Source organism: Dermochelys coriacea, chromosome 1, assembly GCF_009764565.3.
Source record: "Dermochelys coriacea isolate rDerCor1 chromosome 1, rDerCor1.pri.v4, whole genome shotgun sequence".
NCBI lineage: Eukaryota > Metazoa > Chordata > Testudines > Dermochelyidae > Dermochelys > Dermochelys coriacea.
Genome location: NC_050068.2, coordinates 99,893,661 through 99,914,627, shown reverse-complemented (window position 1 = coordinate 99,914,627; position 20,967 = coordinate 99,893,661). Strand labels below are relative to the sequence as shown.

General features: G+C 34.9%; 1 protein-coding gene across 3 annotated transcripts in view; it reads right to left on the bottom strand.

Annotated features, from left to right (window-relative positions):
- Positions 1 to 20,967, bottom strand: part of CLYBL (citramalyl-CoA lyase) — a 224,796-nt gene that overhangs the window by 24,487 nt on the left and 179,342 nt on the right. For all 3 annotated transcript variants that reach the window (XM_038384944.2, XM_043504723.1, XM_043504724.1), the window contains exons 3-5: positions 5,717 to 5,905; positions 2,104 to 2,205; positions 31 to 124 (exon numbers count right to left, since the gene is read on the bottom strand). In XM_038384944.2, the coding sequence (XP_038240872.1) occupies positions 31 to 124; positions 2,104 to 2,205; positions 5,717 to 5,905 (385 nt within the window). The remainder of the gene's footprint in view (positions 1 to 30; positions 125 to 2,103; positions 2,206 to 5,716; positions 5,906 to 20,967) is intronic.

Genomic DNA, 20,967 nt, shown 5'->3' with positions numbered 1-20,967 from the left:
AACATTTATAATAAACAAACAGGTCAGAACCTATGCTGGCTCGAAAATCCTCTCCTCCAAAGACTACTGCATCCAAATGAAGGCCAACTTGGGATTCTATGCTTAATGTTTCTTCACAGACTGCCTTCAAATAAGAACACAATATGAATTTGGAATGCAGGGATAACAGAGACATGTTATACAAACTCATCTTATTATCAAAATCTGGAAATCTTTCAGCTAAAATTGCTCCTACTAAACAAAGTACTGTCACTATTGTACTGCACAGAATGTCTTAAAATGACTCATAGCAAAATCTAAAACAATATGTGTGCATATGAATATATACACTGCAGCTACAGCATGCAATACTGGATTTCCTACTCTTTTTTCCCCATCAAATATGAATGAGCTTATCATAATGCCATGGATACTACAGTGATTGGCACTTTAGAAATACATGTAATTACAGTAAACTAAGTACTTATTAAATACTGTCCAAAATAAACACATGCACTTTATCTCAATAGTTTATCCTTTGGCATGTAATGATTTTGCATCAGAAACAAAGACCAGAATATCTTTTATTAAATAAATAATAGTTGAAGGTTTCAACATGTCATGAACTCCTTACTGGAAGAATTCCTTAATGGAGAATTTAAAATCTTTAATACTGTCAAATACAACTAAAAGATAGGTACAGAAAGTCAAAAGTGCAACAAGTAGTGCAGAGGTATATTAATGTAAAAACAAGCAGCACTTAAAGAGATATATATATATATATACACATATATATGTTCTATATAAAGAATATATATATAAAGAAATGCATGCCAACATTATTACTATTTTATATAAGAAGATTTTGATATTAATAGTCTTGAAACATACGGTATGCCTAGAGAGACAGATGTAATTACAAACTGTACTACTGGGCATCCATATGGGAGATCTGGTGGGATAAGAAATTATTATGATTCTACAGTATACTTTAAGCTGCAACTCTCCTGTCAACACCAAGAACTACAGTATTTATTAAGAATTCTACTACAAAATATCACGTGAAAAAATTCTAAAGATTTTTAAATTTAAAATCAAATCTCTCTCTGGGTACTGACAATGAACATGAATGTGTGTGTCTAGTAATGTTTTAAATTATGTTCCAAATTATGTTAAGATCTGCAGTAAGAATAAATGTTTTTGCTATATATACACACATATAGACAATGAGGCCTCTCAACAGTTCTTGAAACACCTCAAATGTACAAGTCCTGAATTACTCTGAAACTTTTCTCTGAAGCTTTAGGAGAAGAATATTGCATTTCTAGTTAGTGCATTTGATTTTCCATTTCATGATCATTGGTATCTGTCCCCTGTAGAAACACAGGGTGAATATTTAGACTGGGGGCCATTTGTATTTCATGAGCATCAGGTCAGTCAATTTGTAAATAATATTTAGGAAGCTTTAGAAACAATCTTTATACAAAGCAGAGAAAAAATATATTTTGAACTTAAGTGAACCTGAGAATAAAAAAATCAGGTTCAGATGTTGGGTAGTTTAGAACTTCAGCTACACTTCTAAGCAAGGACACACCTAGGAACACAAATATGAAAAACTATTATTTGTTCTCAGAGCTATAATATGAAATTTGGATGTATTTTATAAAGAGAATCCATTATAAAAACACCATGATACTATTACTGAAATGATGAAAAGATTATTTATATATACCGGTTTATACAAAGTCAACTATGCTAGTTACTAAATAGTCAATTTTACTACAACAATTTGAGCTCTCCAGATCATTTCAAAGCATATCTCATATTTTAAAACCAATTAAATGTAAAAATACAATAAAATTACTCCATAGGATTTTATTATATGGTCTGTATGTATTATCTGGAATTGGCATATCATGGACATATTTTGGATTTTGTCAAGGCTTTTACATAATAACATGAGAAATAAAAATACAAACTTTTTACGGGACTGTAATAACTTTATTTATTTTCACCTCTCCTATTTAGATAAATTTCTTATTTAAAGGACATAAACTATTTAACATATACCTAGGTTGCTGATAGGATAGAATATGAACTCTTCACCACATCAAGGTTCCTTACCTCAAAATTGAGCAACCCCATTGCAGTCTCCACAAAAGGGATTAAATTCATTGGTTCTACAAGTGTTCGGCCTTTTAAGTGATGTAAAAATTTGTCTGAAAACTAAAACCAGAACAATATTATAAGTGACCAGAGAAAAAATCATTTACAAATATCCACATGTACGCGCACCTTTTCAGATCTTTCACCTGGCTGCAATGACAAAACAAACAAAACCAGAACTGTAATAAAAAACCCTCAGGCTTTTAACCAGGTCTGTTATGAGGCCTACAATTCTGAATTGCAACATTATCATATATTTTGAAGTTTAAAGGTTTAATTGTAAAAATATTTGCTTAACACCTATCACCCTAATGTAGTTAGATGCAAATCAGTAGGCCCTTAAAAAAATCAAGTATTGATATACCCGATGTCCTGTTTTGTTTCATGTCTAATACTAACATCACTGTAACTGTTCTGCAGATTTCCAAGTGGCATCCGTATTATTCATTACGGCACCGTTACCCTTTGTTCAGTAGGCTTTTCTTCATAATTTTTAGCTTACCTAGGAAGGCCTTAAAAAGGAAGTTTAATTCTTTGAAGACCAAAGCTTTCCAATTTTTTCCATGAGACCAGTTCACAGCTAGCTCTGAGCTGTCAGTGGGGTAGCCCAAATTCCAAAATCTATCATCTGGAAACATACAAAAGCTCTTGCACAGATTTTTCTCCTTTCAAAAGAAAAAAACCCCATATATTGTAAATCTATTATGTCTCTCTAGATATAGTAATTTGTGAGGAGATAAACATATCACAGGTATGGTAGAAGATATTTTAGTAAATAAAGACAAAAATAACACATACATCCATTTTAAATTTAAGGAATATGCAACCATTAATGGATATCAAAGGAAAAGGGAATTTTAATCATCTCTCCATTCAGTCTCAGTTGGGTAAATCATATCTAAGAGATTTGCATAAATATAAACCATCAAAGACTTTTCATCTTCAAAGGGGGTTTCAAGACCCTATAAGCTTTGTACTGTAATCATCACAGGTCACAACCCTGCAGGAATAAGGCTGCTATGGCAACATAAAAAACTAATGCTTAAGGCTTAGCATAATATTCTGACTAATAGAAAGGAAACTCATTTTAAAAGCTGGCAGTCTATTTACCAGAAGCTGGATTAGAGGTGTTATTTCCCCTTTTAGCTTCCCCCCATTCCCCCCTCCCCAAAAGAAAGGAAAATCTAATCACTGAGATCTTTAAAAAGCTTTCGAGCAATTTGCAGTAACTTTACAATTAGGCCAAAATAAATCACAGCTTTTCACGATGAAGAATTCTGCCATCCCCACATTTTTCTGTGCATCATCATCATCATCATCTTTTCTGTAACTTTTCCCCAGAAAAAAGAAGTCATCTAAAATATATAGCATTAAGAAAATCACTGCAATTCAAATGCATACGTGTACAGTGTCTTAGGTAGAGCAACAGAAAATAGTAAACTTCATACAGGTCAGAGCACGAACACTGGCAGCAGTGTACTAAATTCATTTCAGCTTTAGTTCTGAAGATCTCTATATGATTTTGATTTTTTTAAGTAAAAAAATATTAATGGATGCTAGGGTTTTATAACTTAAATGAAGGTTTAAATGGAAGAACTCTTTTTAGATTTAAAACATTTTAATAGTCACCTTGTTAGGTTTCTTTAAAAAACCTGCTCCATTTTAATATCTTTTGTTTTGAAGATTAAAAAAAAAGAGAGAGAATTTTTAATTAAATACTGTCCCCTTCCTCTTTCTTTTTATAATTTGTTATAAGCACCAATACAAAAGGAAACTAGTGGAGAAGTTTCAATTAATTTTTTCAAAAGGAGACGATTAAATGTTTCCGGCCTGGTAAAGTGTTCATTTCAGGGAGGGAGGGAGGGGAAAAAGGAGAGGGTTGGGGGAAACAAAGATTGGGGAGGGGATGAAGTAGCAGGCCTCAGCAATTCTTTCAATTCCAGTGCACACCCAATAGTGTGTTGGGAAGAATGCACACTGTTCAGGATTTGTGGGAGAATTGTCCCATGACAAAGGAGGGAGAGTTACGCTTGTTATAGTCCAATAAGCCATGCCAGTCAAACAAGTACCCATACTAGGGACAAAAGGAAAGCAAGAGATTCTCACACAAAAGAAAACAAGTAAGCCCATCTTTTAGTTGTGCACCAGCCTCCAGGTTTTATGTTTCACATAAAAAAAATGAGCAGAAAAATAAACAGCGAAAGGCTTCTGTTATTTAAAAAAAATTAAACATTATATTAAACTGTGTTATTAAATCCAACAAATCCTCTGTGTTCAAAGATTTATCAAAATGCAACAGAACAAAGTACAGACAATAAGATGTAAGCTAGTGCTATTTTATTTTCGAAAAGGATGATATTAGGTATGAAAATTAGCCATTTGAAAAGTTGGAGGATGGGAGGGATAAAGTCTTCAGATTTCATACCTATGTAAAACATATTAGGTGCTAGTGAGGGCCCGGCCATTTTGGAAGCATGAATATTCATAAATGACAAGCTATGTCTAACACTTACATGGTTGTAAATCCTGAGAGGTATTCTCTAGTTACTTTAATTAAATGGTGGTGTAAGAGGACATAATCTCGACTGGAAACAAGGGAGACTGAAGGTACGCTATTACAAATGGACAAGTACTGTAATATAGCTAACATATTTGTTTAGTTGTATTTACATATACTGTGTTAAAGGCTTGATCAAAGTTAGATGTTGAGATTAAACTAGGTACCAATACATCTTTCATCACAGCTCACATACATTTTAGATATTCCGTACACTTGTGGTTTTCAAAAGTACGGAACTGCATAATGAAATGTTATTCCTTTAGTGATGTTTTGCAGAAATAATGGTATCTCTAAATAAAATGCACCTCTTCTTAACAATTAAAACAATTATAGCATAATTAGACCTATTTCAAAGTTTTCTTAAGTAATTCGACATGCCAGCCATTTACATTTCAGGTTTTTATTGGCTGAAAAGTCATTCATGAAACACAAACACACCTGTCAGCAATTAAAAAGGAAGAAATAGAGAACTGTTCAGGAAATAATATCTGTGGTAATTAAAAACACTAGTTAAAAGCTTCCTGTTTGTTCCTCTAGTTGCCCCAAAGAAGTGACCTTTTCCTCCCCCACTCCATTTTTTCATATGTTGCTAACATGTTTTCTCCATCTATAATTTCCCAGGCATGTACATAAAACATATTGACATAGACAATCTTTTAAGGTGTCAATGAAGGTTCAGAGTTTGGTACAAAGGAAAAAGTTAAATTATTATACATTTTCTTCTGTGTTTTGATAATATACTGTAACATTGATTTTTTTTATTGATTGAAGTACTAAGAAAACTAGTTTTCCTTAAAAACTAAAGTTGCTATGTATGTTCCGTGTGCAACTCCAGCCTATGCGCATTTTAATGGAAGTGTTACATCGTTTTCTTAGCCTGACACCAACACTGTCCCATGATAACAGCAACATTCTTCATAACACTAGCTCATTGGTCCCAATGGTTCCTCCCAAATTGGCCCAAGGTCTTCAATCAAAAGCTAAGATTATGACAATTTGGTAACTACTCACCCATCTTATTTCCTCAACATTTTTAACTTTTGGCAGCATCAGGCTTGAAGGAAGAACACTGGACTTCAAAAGGACCTCAAGATCTTGTTCTGCAAGACCACTGGACACTGAATTGATCCTAACACACTTTTCAGTCTGGCCAAATTCAACCTCTTTGAGTGTTTTCACAACTGTCAGCCTTGCTTCTGCCTAGAATATAAATGTTTAAAAAAATTAAGCTTATTTTCTATTGACAGAAAAATCTGCCGAACAGAAAACATGTCAAACTGATAAAAAAAAAATAGAACCAACAATATAAAAATCTATTTTTTCCACAATATCCATTAAATTTGCTTTTTGTTAAATCTTTCATAGCCAGTATCTCAGAATTTTAGTTTTAGCACTTTCTTTACAACAGTAAATATCCAATTTTTAGATCTGATTAATAATAGGACTATTACAGTACTTGAAGAAAATATAACTTTCATGTTTAAAGGTATTGCAACATGTCTAACGAACACAAATCCTTAAACTGACATCTTTTTATACTCATACTTTCCACATAGCAAAAAATGGAATAAGAGAATTGCATAAAATAATAATATTTCCAATTAATACCTACATTCTTCTTATGGACCATAATAAAATTATGGTTAACAGTATATAAGGACTTATATGTATATTTCTTTTGTCTTGCTGTATAATCACCCTTTTTATCTATTAAACTGTATTAATGTTTGCAGTTGAATAGACAGCTCACACATGAAAATAATACCATGTAACCCAAAATAATATGCAGATTTTTCTGGAAACTGTGACTGATAATAAAAAGATACTCCATATTATCAGCAAAAATAAAAATTCCGAACACACATTTTCTAACTGATACACTCCTCACAAAATGGTGAAGGAAGGAAAGTTTATAAATCTGTTGAATACTTGCATTCAGAATGCTTAAATCCTTTGCTGAAATGAAACACTTCTATTGGCGTCAAGAAAAAAGGGAAGGAGAAAAAAAAGAAAGCACTTGAGCTCACTACTTCCTGCCAATTTCAGTTTCAAAAACAAATTCTTTCAACTTGCCAACAGCCCTTAACAAATTCTCATTGTCAAAATGAACACTTATCAAAAGTAGTTTCATTTGTGAAGAGTTTTTATGGTACTAATAAAACTTTAAAGCTTCTGACTCATGATTGTTTAAAAAAACATTTTTAACAATATACAGCCATTTGAGCAGAAATACTTATCTAGAAAACAGGCAAACTCAGAAAAAAATCATCAAAGTTAATAACGAGACTTATACCAATCAGCGAGACAACACATGACAGTAGATTTAAACCAGACGGATACAAATCTCTGCCTGTGAGTAGAGGCAGAAGAAGTTTCAAAATGTGGTCCGAGTTAAAGAGTGTGAGGAAACAGTAGCTTCCAGTTGTCAGGTCAGATCAGAATAGGTCTCCAAGACCAGTTTAAGACAGCACTGCAGTGTACTGATTTACAAGGCTTGGACTGCCAATAATTAGGATAAGTTTAGACAGAAGCAAGTGATTACTCTCACCAGTTAAAGTGAAAGAATAATGAAGCTGAAGGTTAATGAAACTTGAATCAAACAGCTTTCAGCTTGGTACTATCATCCACATTTCTCCAAAGATTTTAACATATGCCCATCAACAGGATAGAAAAGGACAACATATACAGACAGAGACACCCCTATGCTATGATACAATGCTACATTCAGAGGTCATTTCATTAAAATATAAATACAATCAGAAATGTTATTGCTATTGTGAATTAATTCTAGTGGCTGCCTTTATGAAATTAACACACAGGTACATACAGTTTATTAAAACATATTCAGCTGAAAGAGGGCTCCAAAGACACCTACAATTGTTTGTCTTCTGATTTCTTCAAATTGCATTATGTGATGTCATCACTGGCTAATACAAATCCCACTAAATTCTCATTGTCAGAGCAGCAATAGTTGGTTTCTTAGCTGATCTGAAAGTTTTGGGATTTGGTGCAGAGTGATAGTTTAAAAACACATTCTCCAAACCAATTTATGCTCTTGACTAATGTCAGATAAGATTATCACAGTTTCAGTACATAATGATCCACTTTGCAAAATAAAGATCTTCCAAAACTGTCCACTAAAGCAGCATCCAATTTTAAATGAGGGCATATTATAGGAAAACTATACAATCTGATTATTATTTTTTTCTAGATTACAATAATGAGCAGTAGGCATTCTTGTTAGTCGTTTTTTCCCTCAGGCTGTAAACGCCCATCCCATAAAAAGACAGATCATGTCCTTCTAGGTATATTTCCACACAAAACACTTATTAACAGGCTGTTGCTTTTAGTAATTTACATAAACTAAGTGTGCAGCCCTTTGGTACATATCCCAAAATAACCAATAACATCACTGAATTTATACCAACCAACAAGGATGTTATTTTTTCATATTCTAATAGAGAAATATGTTACAGTTTTGCTAACACAGGCGTGCCATCTGTTGGGTTGAGAACAGATTCACTTTCTTAGAACCATTACATTTTAGTACTGTCGGCTTCGGAGACAGAGATTCCCCAGCAATGAAGAAGATTCTCTCCCTTGATGAAATACATCTGGCCTTCATGGACTCCAAATCATGATTCAATCATGTACATTTTAATTATGGACCAGACTGATGGGTATCAGCTATCCAGAAGATTCCAGGTACTACAGCCAGTCCCGAACAGGATACCCTATCCCTACTTAAATCAATGGAAAAGCTCCCACTGACTTCAGTAGTGTAGGATCAGGCCCATAGACAGGATTACCATAAAATGTTTCATGGGTAAATAGGGGGAAAAAAAGAAGAAAAAAAAGAGCATAAAACATACGGATGAAAAAGGGAAGAGGGGTTTTCTGCATCATTATGCATTAAAATAGTCTCTAATATTGTTACATAATATATGCAAAAGCTCAACCTTTTAATTAAACTACTCTCAATTTTTAATAATAGAGAAAAACTTTTGTACTTGATGCAATAATATACATACATACAGGTTATACATAGGCCCTTGATGCAAGAATAAATCTGCTTCCAAAGACTTCACCAATCCCCTACTACAAATGGTCAGACTAGTTAAATAAATTTGCTCTGTTCTTTATGTCAGCACTATACCATTCTCTTCAATGAATGAATGCATAAAAAAGGAGAAAACCTGATCATTTAATAGATTATTCCCTCCCAAGGTAGTCTGGGATTATTGTAGCCCAATTAGTATCTGGATTCCACACTGATTGGGTGTTTTATAAACCAGAGAGAGACAGAAAGATGACTGACACTCCTTCTTGTAAACAGTGATATTATTATAGTATATCAGAGTTACGACTTTCATATGATAATCCATTCTGTGCATATTTAAATGTAGAAACAGTGGCTAATAAGCACATTATTATATTCGTTCAATAACTGACTCTCCATAGGGCAGTTTGATTTTTGTTGCCGTGTATTGCTACCAAATTGGGAAGATAAAGGTTTCAGTGATGTAGTACTGCAGATAAATCAACCATCACCAAGATACAGAGACACTGAAATTAAAGAAGGGAATATGCGTGCAGTTGGTTCAATTGGCACCCATTAAAGCTAATAACTAATCATCTTCACAAGTTTCTAGTTCTGAATTATCAAATCTGCAAAGAAAACAACATCCGTCCACTTTTACACTCCAGTGGAAGAGGTGGTCCCTCGCGGCAGGGCTGCACAGTCTCGCCATCTGGAGAATAAATCGAGTGTGAAGTACAGTATAGTTTGGGACCAAGCTCCGTGGCGGCAGCTCAGCAGTTAGTTCATTAGTTCCAAACTTCCAGGGATTAGTGCGGCATCAATTCTACTGTCGGATAGGATAAGACAGACAGAATACGAGATTCAAGGAAGAATGTGACAACTAAGAAGGAGCCCCTTGGGCTTATTTATAAAACTATAAAGTATAAACACACCTAAATAAAATGACTTATATAATAGCATTATCACAGTTTCAGAACATCTGAATTAGTATCCTTTTTTATTTTATGTATTTTAAGTTATATGTCAATGTATAGAAATTTCAGCTTTGAAATGGGAGAAATGTCATGGAACTAAAAAAAAAAAAAAAACCACCCCAAACCCTGGACACAACATTAATAAAGAAATAATGAAACAAAGATATTTGGATTTATGGAAATTTTGGTATTAGGACAACAAGGTGAAGAGTTATATTTTCTATATTCTTTTGAATTTGATAATGTATTCTGCAAACAAATTTTCCATTATTGTAATTGTTAGAGTTGCATCATCTTGGGAGGTGGGGGGAAAAGACATGTATCCATATAAATATGTCTTGTTGTTTGTGAATTGTATCTCTATTTCACTTCATCTTCCTGGACACCCTCATCATTTTTTCTCAAGACCTCCAGCCCTTAATGTAAAGATAGAATATGTATATAAATATAAAATGAAGAAGAGGTTAAAGTCAAAGAAAAACATGAAAATATGTTAAAACTAATGTCTGAGACATTATTCTGTTACCATCTCTTTGTTGTAATTCTTCATACTGAAATGCAAAAATCTGATCTGCTACTATGGCAGACCAGAATGTGTCATCCTCACGACAGTCATAATAACTTTGTATGTTTCACACAGCAACAGAAAAATTAAATACTATAGTCACAGTTAGAGTTATGTTTTGTGACACTATTGACATGGTTAAAAACATACAATTATGATTTAACCTTACTTCCCTGTAGTGGTTTGTTTATACAACTTGACATTGCGGAATCTTTTGTTACTTTTATTAGTGTATGCCGCACAAATCTGGATTTTGTCTTTCTCCAGATTTGACTCTCCAAAGTGTCCTTGAATATTAATAATAATGAATGTTACTCTGGAAAAATTAGTTTATGTAAAGGGAAAACTTGAATTTCTTTACAAGCCATGACTCCTTGACAGAGGTGATAGTTGTATAAAATGAAACATTAGGCCTCTTGGTTTCAGGTTTACAGAAGAGAATGGAAGTAGAACGGAAAATCATATTCATTTTCAAGGAAGCAAAGAAAAACATCAATGCAGAACGATTTGTTTATCTGCTGAATCTTTCTGAAAACAGTAGACGTAGTTCATAATACCTATTTTCTATTTTGCACCAGTCCAAGATTTGAACAACCTCTGAAAGAATAAATTTTCATTGCCAGGCTTGTAAGACTTCCAGACTAAAAAACTGTCTAAAAATACCTACATAAACAGTTAAAGGTCCTATATGTCTTTACTAAAATCCCTTCTTTTATCTGCCTTTTAATTCAACTAATTATTTGCAGGATTTTTTTAAGACACAAGAAGTAGTCTCATTCCTTTCAACACACATTTTCTTTTAATAAAATAAAATGCAATTTATAAGAGAATGCACTGAAAACAAAATGTAAGCAAAAAAAAAGGGGTTCAGAGGAGAAAGGACCTCTACTGTATGTTTTACACAGGAGGTCAGATTAGATTATCACAATGGTCCCTTCTGGCCTTGGAATCTATGAATCTATGCACTTCTATTCTTCCTCTGCAGTTTAGGCAAATACATATTTAGATAATTGCTGATAATTACAATATTCTGCCTTCTCTCTTAGAGCCTCTTCCCTTAAGCCTTAAAAGCCTTTTTTCTAATCATTTGTTTTTTCAAGCCCTTTCTCTTTTACACTGTCCCTTTCGCTTTTCTGATGGCAATATTCTTCAGAACACAGTGATTCTTCTTACTGTATGCATCTATAGTATCTGCCTCTCTTTCTCTCTGCTCTGCTAAGTGTCTTTATATACTCTCCGTGGTCTATCAACTTGAAAACTGAAGCAAATTATTGAAATAACCAGCATTATGGACTAACTTGTAAAGTTAACTGTGCTTTGCTAGGAAATTTAAAGCCCTTAGGCACACAGCATTTTGTTAAATGGTTTTTCTTTCTAATGATCCAACAATATGCCCTTGAACAGCATTTTTCATACTTTTTTCTTTTTTTAAAAGGACAATATATTTTAAAGCTCTCTATGGCTGATTGGCAGCTGCTTGCTGCCATTTAGCCTCACTGAGCCTCCCCCCCAGCGTGTACATGAGTGGACTCCCTGAAGATACTCAGTGGAATCCACCTGACATCATCAGAGTTGGACAACTTCCATATATGACTATCAGGAGGTGGCTTGGCTTGAGCCTCCACAAAAGTGAGGGAACCAGAAAATTAGAATCTAAATTCCGCAAGGCCAGCAGCCCAGAACCCAGGGCTTATAAATCCTGATTAAGCTTCATGGATGCTGGACTATGTAAGTTTGCTGAAACTCTGCAGAGCCAGGATAGCTGCTGATGAGAGAATTACTGCAAGTGATTTAAATATTTTTACAAATTGTGTGTAAAATAGTTTTTCAGACTTTTATATATTTCATATAATCAAAGCAATGTGGCCTTTTAACTAGAGATCACTATGATGAGGTGTATACAAACATGCCAGTAGTCTTAAAACATAGCCTAAATCTCTCTTTATGTGTAATAATAACAATACTTTGCTCTCTTATAGCACTTTTTGTGTGTGTGCACATTGTATATATTTTGGTTTATGCATTTAGACTGTGTGTACCAACAGTATTGACCAGTTTTGTAATAAACATCTATGTACAATAGGTCCAATAAACTAGAATAGCCTCCTCGTTCGTGGATGAGATTCTATATGCCAACTTTTATAAACACTTATGAAAAGATATAAACAACCTTTCAATTAACACAAATCAAACTAACACTAATTTCAGGTGGCTGGAAGATGTACTCTCTTTACTTTTTTTCCAGCTTTCTGAGGATGCTTTTCACTGTGTGACAGATTAGCATCACATACGAAAATTCTTTAGAAGCATTAGTGTTAATTAGTCTTCCTGGACAGTATGAATGAGCTGCTGCATGATGGAATGATGCAACAAAAAATTCTGTCTGATGTAATCAATAATGAAACATGGCAACATGTTTATTTACAGTGACACAGGAACTCAGCCATATGTCCTCATGAATTATTTTTATTTAAAAAATATTGCCTTGGTATAATATGTAACAAGTTAAAAATGAAAATGTATACAACTAGGCTTTTTAAAATCAGTTACTGTGAATTAAAAATGCATTTTTTGTTGTTGACACTGTTAATAAATATATCAGAGTACTTGGCACTCTAGCTAAATTAAATGTTAGCAAGAAAAAAGTGACTGGCTGGTTGTTGATGCAATTATTTTAAGTGAAGGACAGATCAACTGTGTCAAAGACCAGGGAAGGATTATGTTCTAAACAGCCGTTTAGTCATCTCTCCCATTATTTTAATACAATGTTCAAAACCAAAAAGAAATAATAAATATAGGCAAATGAGGAAAACACAATGTGAAGGAAATAATTAAAGGCAAGTAAAAGACTAGATGGAAGGGGAAATACAGCAATTGGGAAACTAGAATTATATGACACATCTGTTACAAAAAAAGTAGATGTTTCGGTGATTCTCCTCAAACTGTAAGCAGAAAACACAGAGGGTTAAATTCCTTATCCCTGTTTATTCAGCAATAGCCAGCCCATAAGCACTAACAAGCTCTGCAGAACCCTCTGTCGACCAGACTACCCGATGCTGAGGAAGAGTCAGCCTGCTGCAGAAGCGACTGGAGGAGGGAACCTGCACCCATTCTGCAGGCTGGAACCATGGAGCTGTTCAGTGGTGGGGAAACCCAAGTGATGGGCATCCTGAATGCCCAAACAGTCCATCATTCATCCCAAACCTGCTCTCTCTCTCTCTCTCTCTCTGCTGGGTCTGCAGTGATTACAACTGCCCTAGGGCCAGAGTATCCCCTTGTGCAAGGGTGAGAGAGAATCAGGATGGGATGCTATCCTCTTGAAATCCCAAGAACAGATCACACCCTGCAGGGGATGATTTCAGAGATGTTTGCTTGGGGTGGGGAAATCTACTTCTTGTAGATTCCTAACTCTCTAGCTGACAGTTCAGTTTGGGGTATTTCAGGAGAGATTGTGGATACCTAGTATTTTGCCTTTGAGCTATTATTTTGCTCTTGATCTGTGTGTCACACATGGTGGACATAATATCTGGTAAAAAATGGGCTCAGCCCTCATCCAATACAATGCTTTCTTGCCAAAAGCAATAGCTGAAATATTCCACACAACACCTAGCTTTAGACAAAATGTCAGCATGCTTCTGCCTGTGTTTGATTTGTCCACCATCCTTATGTAATTTCCGTACCGTTTAGTTTACTATCTTTAAAATTCTTGAATGTAAAGAAACCATTGTATAGATGCATGTTCTCTGATTACAAATTTCCTCTCATACACGAAAATGGTCAATAGCTTTAGTAGTTGCCAAAAAACTATTCCAGGTGGGACAAACATTTCTCTCTGCAGCTGTATGAAGCCTGGCTGTATTACCCCACTACTTTTCCCATTCCTTCTCTTTCTTGAAACAAAACTACTTCTAATGAATAAATACTTAAATCTGTCTCTATCAAGTAAGGTGTTTTGAAACAAAGTGAAGCCAACACTTGGACCAGTCACATGTGCTTTTCTGAACTCTACAAATGCTGATTCACACTTCTGTGAACAACCAAACAGTTTTCCTTACTCTATTAATTTATGCAATGGTTTTTCTATATTGGCAAACTGTGCAATGACAGTTAATAACAGGAGCAGTGCCCTATAAAACTCTTTACATCTGAGTGTTTTGGGAGGCAGTCAGCTCTGAGTTGCCTCTATGTTATTTTTAATCAGTGGACATATTTTTCTTCCTGATCAAGTGGCCAAGGGAAATCACATCTGTCTCAAACTGTTCCTATTTTCTTGGTTCAATTTCAAATTCACATTTGTAAGTTTATCATTGTCAATTTGTAAATGTGTGATTCTTGTTCAAAGGATTTAGCAAACACCAACAGGTCTTTTGGATACAATAGGCTGACAAAGGCTTACCATGCAGTACTCCCTGCGAGAGCTGTTCAAAAGCAGAAGGAATATTGTACAATCTAGAACAGGGGTTCCTAAACATTTTCATTGTATGGCCAACATTTTAATACAGAGATTTTCTCATGGACCATTCGCTCTCCCTTTTGTAATCACATAATTCACCTGAATTTCCTTTCACAGTCTCATAAAATCCTTGTGACAACTACAGTAATTGCTTAAATGGAAGAGTAATATTAGGAAAGTATTTAACATAATTTTAGTTGTCTTAATTCAGTTTAGAATCTTGAAATAAGTAGAAGCCAGTACCATGTGACCAGCCAGCTCTCCACTGACCATAGTGTGGGAAATTGATCTAGAGAGCATTACTTTAAACTGCTATAGCCTTTCTCTTGCTTCAAAAGAAGACTTCTCTCTGCCTTATGGATCTACTTCTCTGTTAATAGATACTTTAATGAAGATTCAGGGCTAGATTCAGACTGAGCTGGATTCTACCTCAGTAATCCACGGTGCAGGGCTCCATATGGTGGAAAATCTTGCTTGTTTCAACTTTAGCAGCTAGAATTACAGCTAGAGTCTGTGTTTCAAAACAGGCCTCCCCAGCTACTATTTTTTCTTTGCTGGAAAGTTACTTAAGCATACACGGTACTTAGAAGATACTTTTGGCCCATCGAGTAGGACAACTAGCTAAACTGCTGATTAGTTACTTATACAATTTTTGTATCATCTGTATCACTCCTTTCATGGGAATTTCCCAGGACTGAATTTGCAGAACCTTTTACTAGCATTTGCAGAACCGTATACTGGCGGTGTTAGATACATTGAAATCCCAAAATATATGAATTTAATTTATTGTATCAGTCCCGCACACCTCAGACTCAAATTCCACAGGTTCAGCTTTTAAGCTATATTTTCCTCCATTTATGGGCTGGTGCTTCTTTGCATATCAGTGTCAATAAGAGACTAATTTCACCAATCAATTTTGGATTCTAACATTTGTAGTAAATCTGTGCTAATAAATCTTAGGACTCATCTATATACAAGTTTTGTATGTATTTAAATATATTGATTTAGAAGCCAGAATAGTTAAATCAGTACAATCCCCTAGTGTGATTACAGTTACACCGTTAGGAGTTGCTTATAGCAATATAGTTTATGCTTGTAAATTTATATGAGCACCTTTATATAAAGAACTTTTTACACACTATAGGGTTGCTTCAATTTAATTATATTGGTTTCTAAACCAATATAGGTAAAACAGGTACAAAAACTGCAGACCAGTTCTTAAATTCAAGTCAGAGTTCACAAGTCTGGCATAATTCATATTTTCAGTTTCAAACTCCCTTTATTGCTGTTTAATCACCTGGATTTAAACAAAAATTATAGGACTAGCCATACAAGCTAACTAAAGATCTTCCCCTTTGACTTGATCTTAACTTGTTCCTTGAACTTGGGGAAGGGTTTCCAATAGACACCTGTAAGATCTGTCCTGATTTTCCTTAAATGCATCAGCATGCTTTCCTTTTATGGCAAACAGTCTTGCTGTACTAGCATTTGACAGGATTACCCTTTTTTGCAGAACTGATATTGTATTTTATTTTGCAAACTGCATGACATTTTTTCCAAACCTCTCAAATATTTCCTGCATCTAATTAGAGTCCCTTTTCTCATCACGAGTATTAGATTCAGAATTACACTAATAAGATTCAGGAATATTCCTTCCACTTTCCCCAGAAGTGGTTGTTTTTACCTCTATCCTGCTGTATAATTCTAGTTCTGTAGTAAGCTGCACAGTCTCACAAAGTGCCTCTGCCTCTATTTGTCAATTTTAATTTGTAGTCCTCCTCCAGTTCAGCACCAATTGCTAGTCCATCCCTAGACCATACATAGATGGTCTGGTATGTAGTTATGCTGTCAGCTACATCAATCTGTACAGGTTCTCTGATAGCTCAGGTGAACTTCTTTCCTCCTCCTCCTTGCTTTTAGCTGGACTCTGACCAACTGAATCTGATGACTGGCCCTCAGACCATTTTATCAAGGGCTTGCACTAAGTCTGGAGAACTCAGTTTCTTTTCTGTGCATAAAAACTGCAACAGTATCAGACCTGGTCCACTTGTTTCCAAATAACTCCTTACCCTCTTCCACCCCCCACCCATTAATTTGACATGCAATGTTACATAAGGCTCAATAAACTTCGGAGGAAGACCTCCCCTCAAAGGCAGTAAGTTTCTGCAGCACTTGAGATGGGACAGTCTGATCTCCCCTCTCTGAGCCCTGCAGAGTGCTCTCACATCCAAGGACACTGTGTTACAGCATAGAAAAGCCTTGTAAAATATGTGTCTTATGCAAAGTCTCTTTCTTTTCCCATCTCTCGTTCAAACTGTTAACTTCCAAAGTGGTCTGAAAACTTCAGATATTCTATTCAAAGTGATTTGCCAGGTTCTTAAGGACCTCTTGGATATTTCTCTGTTAGAAAATTTCAGGGTGGTCAAAGATTTCTTTCTTTTTTATTTCTTGGAAATGTTAAGGTCTATTATTTTCAAATTAGTGGTCTTGGTCACTGCAGTCAACTTCTTTTTCTTATTTCACTGCTTGTTTGTCTCTTCATGATCTTCAGCTAGCCTCTTTTAATATAATTCTCATTTCCATCTGACTGATTTGATCTATGCTTTAAGATCATCTTTCATATGTTGCTTATTTGGCTTTATATCTTCTTGACCAGGTTTCACAACTTTCAATTCTGTGTTGGCAGTTTCTTGGCCAGCTTTCGTTTCCCATTGACCAGCTGTAATTTCTGTCTGAATATAAGATAAGTCCTCCATCTCCATTCAAATAAAAATCAGTCAACCTTTCCAACTAAAAAATAATTATCATCCACTCAAACACAAGCTTTGTAACAATTTTCAAGTGGTCAGGAATAATAATAAATTATGGTAGTCTATTTAATTTACAGTAAACTGTAGAATAGGATTTGAACATAAATGTATATTAAATTAATAAAACAGCACAGCTTTAGTCCATTTATTCACAAAGAGCTATTTTTTCCAAGGAACAAATGGTGTGTTTTCTCAGACAGCATATACACACTCCTGTTCCAGTTTGTTTGTAAGTGCCTATTTTAGTGATAGTTATATAAATGTTAAACAACAATGGCAACAGCACCAAACAGCCACAACCAGTTTGAGCCCTACTTTCGATGCTGTTTAAATCTATAATGAATGATAGACCCTGCCTCAAAAAGCTTACCATCTATGAATTCTGTGTGTCAAATGCTCAGCTCAGCTGTTTTGCCTTGGGAGATTATACTAGTAGTTTATTGCCTTTTTGTCTAGATTATCTTTATCTAGAGATGGCTTTCACCATTAAAAGAAATCCACTTGAATTTAAGTGGTTTTAGTGAACCTTCCTCTTAAAGACAGGTTTCAGAGTAGTAACCGTGTTAGTCTGTATTCGCAAAAAGAAAAGGAGTACTTGTGGCACCTTAGAGACTAACAAATTTATTTGAGCATAAGCTTTCGTGAGCTACAGCTCACTTCATCGGATGCATCACAAAAGCTTATGCTTATGCTCAAATAAATTTGTTAGTCTCTAAGGTGCCATAAGTATTCCTTCCTCTTAAAGACAATGATGTGTTAAGTATTTTCAGGGCTTGTTAGTTAACCCAATTTAACTTTTAGGCAGATATTTTTGTTGAGAGGACTCCTTTCCATTTTATATAGAACTTGTTTTATTCAGTACCTGCCAGTTCTACTTTTTGGTCTCTGCCACAGTACATTCTATAGGAAGAATGCAAACCAAGTATTAGAAATGTCTTGTTTCCATTTTTCTCTTCTGCCTTCTTGACTCCCAAGCATCTCATAATCTTCTCATGCTTTAGCTATATTTCTTTCACCAATACTAAACAAACAAGTTATTGAAGTGGTTTTGTTTGTTTTTGCCATTTCCCCCCTCGCCTCCAGTTGATGTTTGTAAAGCATTTAACACTCCACCAGGCGGGTTAATTTACTATACTGGTAAATCAGGCTATTTGGAGTGTCTTGAAACACTGACAAATTTTCAGCTTGAATATCAGATGTTTCCATCCCAAAGGAAAGAATTCTTGCCAAAGCTTTGTTTATATCGATGCCAGGTGCAATCTGACTCAACAATGGTAGTGACACATGAACACTAAACAGTTTGTAAAAATTACGCTTTCAAATGAAATCTGTATGCAATATACAAGAGCCAGGTAAAAGTCTTATTATTCCACTAGTCTGGTGCAGAAGAGCAAGGTATTAAACTGGCTTCTAGGATCTTTTTACCATTATTGGTGACTTCTGAACTTCAATTTCTTCAATGAAAATTGTTTTTATTTTGCTTCTTTTAGACGTAGCTATAATGAGCAGAAATATTGTAAAATATTTTTAAATAATTACTACGCTTATTGCTTTATTTTGTTTATGGAGCTTATGTCTACAACACACAAAAGAAGCATCTCTGGAAGGCTTTTCTATCTTATCCCCTGCAGCGACCAATCCTGATTCAGTAGAAATTTGACAAACATACTTAAGTGCTGCAGCATTATGTGCCTTGAAAAAGATTTGCCAGATTGAACTACATCCCAGGTCAAAGATAAGCCTCTACTCATGAAGGTGCTCCACGCTAAGGTAAGGTTTAGGTTACTAATAGGCTGGTTATTAAATTTAAAATTTAGGGTCAGAGTCCCTAGACACAATGGTGGTAAAGGACCACGTGAAATGCAGCCTTTCAGAATAGATTATTTAACGAACATGGCTTTTGTTTTGTGATTATATTCCAAGTGGGCAATATTGAAAGATTAAGGGCAGCTTACATAAATCAGCATACAACGGAGCTACAGCAATTTACATGAACTGAGGATCTGACCCTTAGAAATAAATTACACACTGGAGCAGCACAGAAATTCTTAATTTAATCACAAGAAAAAAATTACGACTGACTTGCTATCACTGTTATTATTTGTATTATAGAAGCACTGGTCCTATAGAGGCTCAAACCAAGTCTGAGCCTTATTGTGATCTAAGCACTGTATAGACATATATAATAAAAGACAGACAGTCCTTCTCTAAAGAGTGACAGAAACAAGTGGAAGGAACAAGTAGAAGAGAATGTTTTACAAAGACTAGGTGTGTGTACAATCCATAGGTGTCATAAGCAAGTAAATAGCAGTAATATTAGCTCATCCCCTGCCTAGCTGTGATCAGCTGGCAGGTTCTGTAGGTATCACAGCAGAAGAGAGTCTGAGAGATGTGAAGGAAGATAACTAGTAGCTGTATGGAGTTTTTCAATTGTTTTCCCTGGGTGTAAAGGGTAGCATGAGATACAGTGCCTTTAAAATATAAAACAAACAATTTAATACTTGAACTCAAATTTAAAAAATCATGAATTTTGAATCAGTGCCTCAGTAAAAACGGAAAGACTCAGATTTGCAGATGGTAAGTTCCTGGCTGAAGTCTGAAGGGTCTATATTATAATGGGAGAAAATATGACTATGTACACTTTCTTCCTTTGTCCATCTGCCACTCTTATGGTCTAGTGTGGGGGTGATTATATTTAAATTTGGACCGTTTGCAGTCTGATTTCTCATTTCTGCAATTATGTTTGTCACAAAAAAGTATAAACGGGTTTGAAAAACAATGGCAATCATGGTATTGTGTAATTTATTAAATAATGGAGTTACTGCAAGGCAAGGCAGACTTCCATGGGAAATATCTACTCACATCTACTACTAGAGTGTATGATGTCGTTTCTAGTGTGTGTGTATGTGTGCATACTGGGGGAGGGTATATTTACAAAGTTTGTTGGTATTTTCTGGAGTTGAAGATGTAGCAGCAGACATAAAAGGGGAGCAAAAAATAATTACGGCAAATGAGATACTAACACTGATGTTAAATATTTAATGTATTAATATTTAAATGTTATGTAAAGAGCCATCTTATTTCACAACACTCCATTGTTATCCCTTCTTTATACAGGAAAATTATATGCTAGTGATTGTGTTTGCCACAGTTTTCTTCTTCCTCATCATCCTACAGCAAAAATGTCTGACAAACAGTGGTAACTATCAGGAAACAATGAGGCAAAATGAAGTGCCAGTCATAGCCAGAATGAAGACCCAGCTTGTATATTTCTTCCTCAGTCCATATTCCATATGTCCATATACATACATATACATACATATTATGTATGTTTTTGTACATTTTATGTACATAAAAACCCACATACATACATACCATTGACCTCCCACGTAAACAAACTATGGCTAGTATTTTCTTC